This window comes from Helicoverpa zea, chromosome 19, assembly GCF_022581195.2.
Source record: "Helicoverpa zea isolate HzStark_Cry1AcR chromosome 19, ilHelZeax1.1, whole genome shotgun sequence".
Taxonomy (NCBI): Eukaryota; Metazoa; Arthropoda; class Insecta; order Lepidoptera; family Noctuidae; genus Helicoverpa; species Helicoverpa zea.
The window spans coordinates 918,279-926,317 of NC_061470.1; the positions used below are offsets into that span (position 1 = coordinate 918,279).

Sequence of the window (8,039 nt, forward strand, 5' to 3'; positions counted from 1 at the left end):
TGGTCAGGCTTGCTGGTTTCTGACAACCTTTACGACTGCCAAAGATGTTCAAATGACAGCCATCACACACTGTAAGTTAACACAAAAACTAATCCAAGCGCACTTACCTGTAAAGCTTTCTTGCTTGCAATTTTCCTTACGTACCAGCTATTCATACAAGATATCTACTTTTTAAAAGCGACTTTGATAAGATGCACGTCAAAGGTACAGAGATCGCACATGTACCTACATATATGCGAGTGTGAACGTGTATTGTGTAATGCGTGCCGGCGCGCCTCACTACACACAGTCGAGACGTGAATACGAGATGCTGCATACTGGTGGCAAAACAAACATACTGGAAATAAGGTGGTATTATTTTTAGCATTTTTTATATGACCGCAAGGAACAGAGGACGACCAAAGAAACATTGGATGTATGTGCGAAAGTCGACATGGCCAGAAAGAGCGTTACTTGTGAGATGACGGCAGACAGAAGAGTATGCAAGAAGAAAACATGCTGCGCCGACCCCAAATAAAAATTGAGATAAGGACAGTCCGATGATTGTATTTACGTAATACAAACGTGACTGTGAATCCTTGTGTCGGTTCACTTAGATATTTTATTGCACTGTCATGATTTGCGCTAAAAATTGCCTACAGGAAAAGCTTTTCTATGTTTTTCAGTTGCAGATAAGATTATTGTTATTAGCATCATTAAGTAGATATAATTAGACATATCTGAAGTCTATACAAAACTAGAAATGTTTGCGTCATTTATATATTTTTTATGTGTAGTACGACTATATTATTCTGCAATCCGTACTGTCTCCCTTGTATATCTGCCACCCCACTGAACTTGTAGGTACACTACTGAAATATGCGCCGGTATTTATTCATCTTTCCTAATGCACGCTCTTGGACAAATAATAGCATACCTTTTTGGTGAAACACTACCACATATGATTATATAGTGTTTAGTGTTTGCCCGCGGTTTCACTTGGTTTTCGAGGAACTAGTTACTATCGTATTACGATAATAAATAAGCTATATTATTGACAACTTTCATTGCAATTCATCCACGTACTTTTTGCGTGAAATAGGAACAAACATCTATATACATATTTTATAGGATTGTTTTATACGCACTATATTTATAAACTTAAACTATTTTTAAAAACTAAAATACTGTGTACTAAAATAAAAATCAAAACGTATAGGTACAAAAGATTTAGTAGGATTATATCGTATTCAGAAGAGAAAAACATTATTTTAAACTAAGCTTGTTATCATGTTGTTTTTTAAATATTGTACGACAAACATTGCAAATTGCAACTTTTTTCGCTAACCAAACTTTCCGTCCACATCCTAGTTTTCAGTTATTTTTCACGTTTTCCAGAACGCTGCGTCGGTATTTTAATGAACGCGTTACTGAAATATGGAGGCAAACAATCTCTTAATTAATAAACTAGAAATTCTAAATATGAGCAATATAGATAGCTACAGAATTTTCATAAATAAATAACTTTTGACATTTGCTGACACGGTATTAACCTTTAGTTGATTTCAGATTTTCTAAGAAATTAAATGCAAAAAGTATGCAAAAGTAGCATTTATTTATTTATTTCAAGATAGGTTAGGTGGGACCTTGGTCGATATTTTGTAGTTTCAGTAGTTAATTAACTTTTGGTATATTGTTGTAAACCGTTTCTCAGACTGTTTAGTTGCAAAACATCTAAATGCTAAAGTAAACCTTAAAAGGTTCAGTTTTGTGATTTCACGATAGGGTGCATTTCACCTTATGAAATCAATAACTAAAGTAGGTACTAGTCACCATCGTCCAACCCATATTCCAACGTCTTATTTGCGGTCGGCTAAAAGGACTACAGTCATAAAATAATGGGAAAAAATTTATGATTCATGACAATTTTATTGAAATCGAAAGCTTCGTCATAAAGTTGTCCACAATAATACAAAAGATACGGATCTAGTGTTATTGTCTGCGGTATCGAGTGTCATTCTTTTGTCACGATTTGTTTATGCTATCATTGGTATTCTTATTTAAATGTTTCTCTGTCTTATTGTTGATAATAATAATATTTTTCATTAATGAAACCTTAACATTTTCTATAGCACAGGTATTAATGAAAGTAAGCTTTTGGCATCTTTCTTTTTTGACTTATCACCTACTCACTCACTGATGTACATAGGTACCTATCTCTGTGAACTTGACATCGTTGCTTTTCAACTTTTCTCAAAAGTCATCAAATTGCGGTTAAAAATGAATAACTTGAAACTGCGCCTTCAAAGGCGCGTTACCTTATGTCATCACCTCATCAAACTACACACTGGGTTGAATAGACCAACGAAAATTTATCTGGATTCACTAGTAGACATAAAATTTGTAAAAAAATCTTAACTTAATAAAATAAAGAAACGCGGTAATACACACTTTGAGAATTCTATTTAATTACTTTCTAAGTATACTTAGACACCAATGGCTGATAAATTGAAAAATTGAAAATATTTTTATTTTTCAGACTAAGCACACACAACAGTACACAGTCCATATTATGTTAGTAAAATGAGAAACTTAAAATTCTATGTTAGTAAAATTTAAAGTGATTATTGTTATGAACATGCATCGACGACCAGTGCCTGATAAAAAGGTGAAGGAAAACATTTTGAGGAAACCTGGACTATAAAGTCTGAAATCACCAACCCGCATTGAGCAAGCGTGGTGATTAATGCTCAATCCTTCTCCATGTGAGAGGAGGCCTGTGCCCAGCAGTGGGACGATAAAAAAAAAAGAAGGCTGTAACAGTAACCTACAGTTATTAAGTACAAGACATTTTCTTTCTAAATACCTGCTACTGTTTATCTGCCTAGTGCGTAACGTCGTCGCTCCCAAAGCCATAAAAATTACAAGGAAAGGATGTACAAGGAAAAAGGGCCGGCCCTTATTCTCATAATTGATATCGCTTCTCGTTATGTCTTTGTTTGTGCCAAATGTTGCATCGTGTCATCCTAAATTAAATTAAAGGTTTACAATGCTTTCATATTAACAAATTTTCGGAAAAGCCGAGATGTTCCTTGAGACGATAGAAAAAAATGTTCAAACACTTGGCACAAACAAAGAACTGAATGTCTCGTGTTAATAAAAAAATAGAGTGGATAATCCGCTAGTGTGAATACGGAGAATAGCCTTATAACAGCGCTAGAGCTTGAAAAAGAGGAATCATTTGAAAGTTCTTAAAATACATATTATTAAAAATGCATCTTCTAACTCTCTCATGAGAACAGGATATGAATCCCATGAATTAATCATTATTATGCTAAATACTGATAGAATTTATAACAATAAATAATACAAAGTAAGGATTTCCCGGTTGAAGTCCTACGCCATGACTGATGCATTTTTTGCAGTAAAACTTAAGGTGTGGTCTTAATGTGTAGACAATTTCAAGTACTTAATAAATATTTTTTTTTCACGAACATTTAGAAAATGAAAAATACTCTAAATATGTGAAACATTATATCGAATAATAAAATACCTTAAAAATAAATAAGACATCTTGGCATTCAACCTCTCAATCCAAAAACTCACAAGTTGAATAATACATAGCTGTTTATTTCCAGTACCTATAACTAAGCTATAATAACTGTTCGATCATTACCATTGTCCAAATTATATCAAAACTTTTTATCACAAACAAAAACTTCAATGTAAGTACCCAAAAAAACTGTTTCGTTTATCCGATACAGTCAATTGATCATCTTAATTTAAACGCTTTTTTATACTTTTTCTTATATTTCCTGAATTGCTCTACATTATTAGCCTAACTTAACATTATTTAGACTGTCTTCATCTTGTTCGAACGCGACTAAAAATAATCGCAGGTGCTTCAAAAATAACTCGTGCGATTTTTATTAGTAGTCGTGTGTGTTGAAATCTCACCTTAATCCTAGTATGGTACTTGACTCATACATGAGTGTACCCACTTATAAAAACCAAAAGCGACCTCAGTCAGTTGTTAACAAAAGTGAAAAGTGAATTTAGTTAATTCAAAGATAAGACCCGTATTTATTGTTAGCTAAACCATATTGTTGTGAACGAATTTAATTTATTTTCAGTACAATACTGCTGATAGAATCGTGCGGTCTAATAATAGTGGTAAAATGTCCGTTCTATTGGTTATTTGTCTGGTGAGTTTAAACTATTTTATTTTTTGTCTAGTTTTTTTAGACTTTTCGTCGCCTATAGTTACATGTTGATTAAAATAATAATATTCCTTTATAATGTGTAATTTTACGAGCAAAGAAAACAAAGCCGGCTAACGAGTAATTTAATACCTATCATGGACTAGTAGAAAAGTACTATTAATTAAAGTACCTGTCTACAAATCTTGTTCTATTATTATTTTGCATTTATTTGTCAGCTGTTATTAGCAAAATTATTTATAAACTAGAGCATCGATTACCTTAGTAAAAATCAAAATAGGGTAAACTATTGCGCGTCTTTTGTACCCAAAAATATTTAGTACCTATACCAGTAAATGACTGTATTTCCAAAATTATTTACCTGTGGTCACTTCAGATAAGAAATATCAAATCGTGACGGCCAAGTGGATCTTGAGTCATCTCTTCAAGTTATAATACCTCTTGAGAGATCACTAATGTTATTCACCCCGGCCATTAAACGATGATCGATACCTAAACCACTTTTGTTTAATCGTATAAATTAAACATCGTATTTTGGGTTTAAGTATTCGGAAAATTATGGTGTTGTAAATGTGTCTTTTGTTTTGTAAACAAATGCTGAATTATCATACCTTTATTATCTTTATAGGGTAGGCAGCAGTTACTTTTCGTGGTTCTTATTGTACGCGCGTTTCGGAAGGCACGTAAAATTAAAAGGTCCTGACTGCCATTTGAACATCTTTGGAAGACGTTAGAGGTAGTCAGGAGCCAGAAAGTTTGACAACCAGTTTTACCAAAGTGATTTTCCGGTTACAAGGTTGAGAAGGTCACGTAGGCCATCGTTTCATGTTAAAAATCACAGCCCGCACACAGATACATTTTAAAACAGACCCCAACATAGTTAGGAAAAGGCTAGGCAGATGATGAATCTTTCATCCATCGAAAACCCCCAATAGTTGTTACTGTTACAGCCTTTTTATCGTCCCACTGCTGGAGGCCTCCTCTCACACGGGGAAGGATTGGGCATTAATAACCACGCTAGCTCAATGTGGGTTGATGATTATAGTTGTATTGTATCTCTATATAATAAAACCTTTTTTTTCAGATTTTAGTAACGAAAATCTCTGCAAATGACTGGAACACAACACAAGAAGAAGATTATTACAATAACGATGATTATTACAATAACGAAGAAAATTACCGAAAAATAATAAATGAACCTCCCGGTGCGGCAGCATTAAACACAAATATCACAGCAAATAAAACTATAATTGCAACCAATATTACTGTTAGTAATAATGACACAAACGAAGGTTTACAAGCAGACACATCTCAAATAATAAATTCATACCCACCTTACACATCATACGAAGTTACTGAAAACGTTATTGATATTCCTGATGACAGAAAACCAGTTGGACCTATAGTCACTAACTTTACTATTAGACCTAATTTAAACCTGGGTAAACCTAATAATAATACAGTTACAGATGAAGTAAATGGAGCTAATATTAAGACTAAGAAAAACCGTGTAAGCATACTACATATAAATGCAGAGTTCGATAATCATGATAAATACAACGAAATACCCAATGATAAGTTTGGTGGTATTTTCAAAGGAATTAAGAATTATTTTCATAATATACATAGGAATATTGTTAATTCTTTCCATAGTTTGTTTCATAAGCATCAAGATCAGCATGATCATGGAGAGAGGTTTGATTGAGATGTTGTAAAGTGAACTTTAAGTTGTAAGTGATAGAGTTCAAAATGTAAGTACACCGATAAAATAATAATGTAAGTTAGTTTTTGGTTTGTAAAATAAATGTTCGTTTGTAAAATAAAATACAGTTTTCTTTTTATCATCCGCTCATAAAGAATGCCTTCTATGTGATTTACGAAAATATCTAAATAAATATACTCAAATTAATCGTAATAATAGGATCACTGTATGAGTAATAGTATTGCATCCGCATTCATTAGATATCATTGTCGTGACATTTCACGAGTTCTAAGACAGCCTTACTGAATATTATAAAATTAATTATATTCATTTTGTTTGATACACTTTTAAACTAAACCAAGGAGAAGAACTTTTGATGACTTGATGACTATGAGCAAATCTGATCTTTAAGAAATATATAATACTTAGAGATCAGTTATTCCAAGAGTATTCAGAGCCATTTAATCAGGATAATGTATCCAGAAGGAATTTCTCTCCGCATCAGAATTAAAAGCCTTCTTTAGTTTCTGAACTATCTATCTATATTTAATAATAAAGTATTTTTCCAAGTCGGTCTAGAATATGCTGAGATAGCATAGGAGCGTTTAAGAAAACAAACTAATTCTTCAGGTTTGAGTATCTTTCTAAAATATTTAGCCAAAGCTGAACTATACGAAACCTTTATGAAAACCTTTAGATAAACGATAACTATGTAGGTATGTAGTTGACACAGATAGTACTTATTTCCCTCAGCCTATGTTTAAACGAAGCCAGTAGCATTATCTAACAATTAGAAGGCATTTCATTAAGCCTACACTAATTACAATTTAGTACTGATTAACAAATAAGTACAGTCGCCGTGGCAACAGGCTCTCTCTATTTACTTTTATCGACATCGTTTAGGTGTTTTCATTATTAAGACCAGTCTTTGTTTTCTCAGGAACTACTGGTCCTATTTGGAAAATTGTGTCAGTGTTAGATACAATGTTTATAAAGTTTTTACTAGGTTTTTGAAGAGGCATGTGAGAGAAGGTCTGTGCCCAACAGTGGAACGATCAAAAGGTTGATGATGAAGCATAGCAGTCTCGCTAAACAAAGACCATCCCCTAGCCAACATTGAAATAAGTATAAGAAATAAGAGTCTAAAAATTAAGTACCTACTTGTGTACTATAATTATAAGATACAGTAGGTATTATCAGTAACACATAGCACTGCAGAATTTCCCATTTTGCAAAAAACAGACCACACGTGAAAAACCCCTAAATTACTCCCAAACCTGTCTCATGTCACTTTCCATTAAAACCTAGAATTAGGTCACAGAAACCTAATAACAGCCTAAGTTATTGATGTGATAAACGCGTCTATTTCGCAATATTCCCCCATGGGGGGGCTAGGTGGCTAATTACCAACTTTCTAATTACACAGCCCTCGTTATGCGGGCTTATTCTGTATGACAATGACCTTGACCTTGAGCTAGAAAGTCTTGGTTATTACGTTATCTTTGCTGTTGTTATGTTGGTAATACGTTGTTTAATTTGTGTAGTGAGTTTTATCTAAGAGCCCACGTGTACTGTAGGCTAAATATCGGCCGATAATCGGCCCGATGGTAGGAAGACAGTTATTTTTGAAGGTACACCTGAATCCATTTTTTTTTTCTCGGTCTGATCTATCATTCATCATCACAATGCGGATTTATGAGCCCGAACAAACTATCGGCCGGCTACAAGCAACATTCACAATGTGCGGATGCCCTAACTTTGAAGTGAATAGCAATCGTAATTAACTAAAAGTCTGGAAAGGACCAAACGACCCTCTGCCATCTAACGAAATAGATAAGTAGAGGAAAGACTAAATAAACCCTCCATATAGAGATAAGCCTTACTATACTGTACTTACCAGGGAACAAAAAATACAGATTAAAATCTGTCATAAATGCCAGAGTGAGTGACTGTTAAGCTTTGCAGTAAAACAGATTTACCGATTGAGATGGAATTTGGTTTAGAGATAGACGGTTTTAGGCTTCTTTTTATCAGGATGGTGGGAGGTCCTGCCCTGCTTATGACATATGTAAGTATGTCAAAATGAATATAATAAAGTTATAACTAATAAGTTAACTAGCCTAAACCATGAGCCGTTG

The 8,039-nt window shown here is 33.6% G+C and overlaps 1 protein-coding gene across 1 annotated transcript; it reads left to right on the forward strand.

Moving 5' to 3' along the window:
* The first annotated feature begins 4,010 nt into the window (after window positions 1–4,010).
* On the forward strand, window positions 4,011–5,965 carry LOC124639728. Its single transcript, XM_047177188.1, has 2 exons — window positions 4,011–4,184; window positions 5,284–5,965. Exons 1-2 carry the CDS (start codon window positions 4,158–4,160, stop codon window positions 5,902–5,904), a joined length of 648 nt encoding a protein of 215 aa, XP_047033144.1. The 5' UTR covers window positions 4,011–4,157; the 3' UTR covers window positions 5,905–5,965.
* The last annotated feature ends 2,074 nt before the right edge of the window (window positions 5,966–8,039 follow it).

Bases quoted from the DNA above. Each gene is read 5' to 3' on its own strand.
- LOC124639728 (XM_047177188.1), top strand. From the start codon at position 4,158: ATGTCCGTTCTATTGGTTATTTGTCTG. The intron at 4,185-5,283 runs GTGAGTTTAAAC...CTTTTTTTTCAG, and splicing joins TTCTATTGGTTATTTGTCTG to ATTTTAGTAACGAAAATCTC.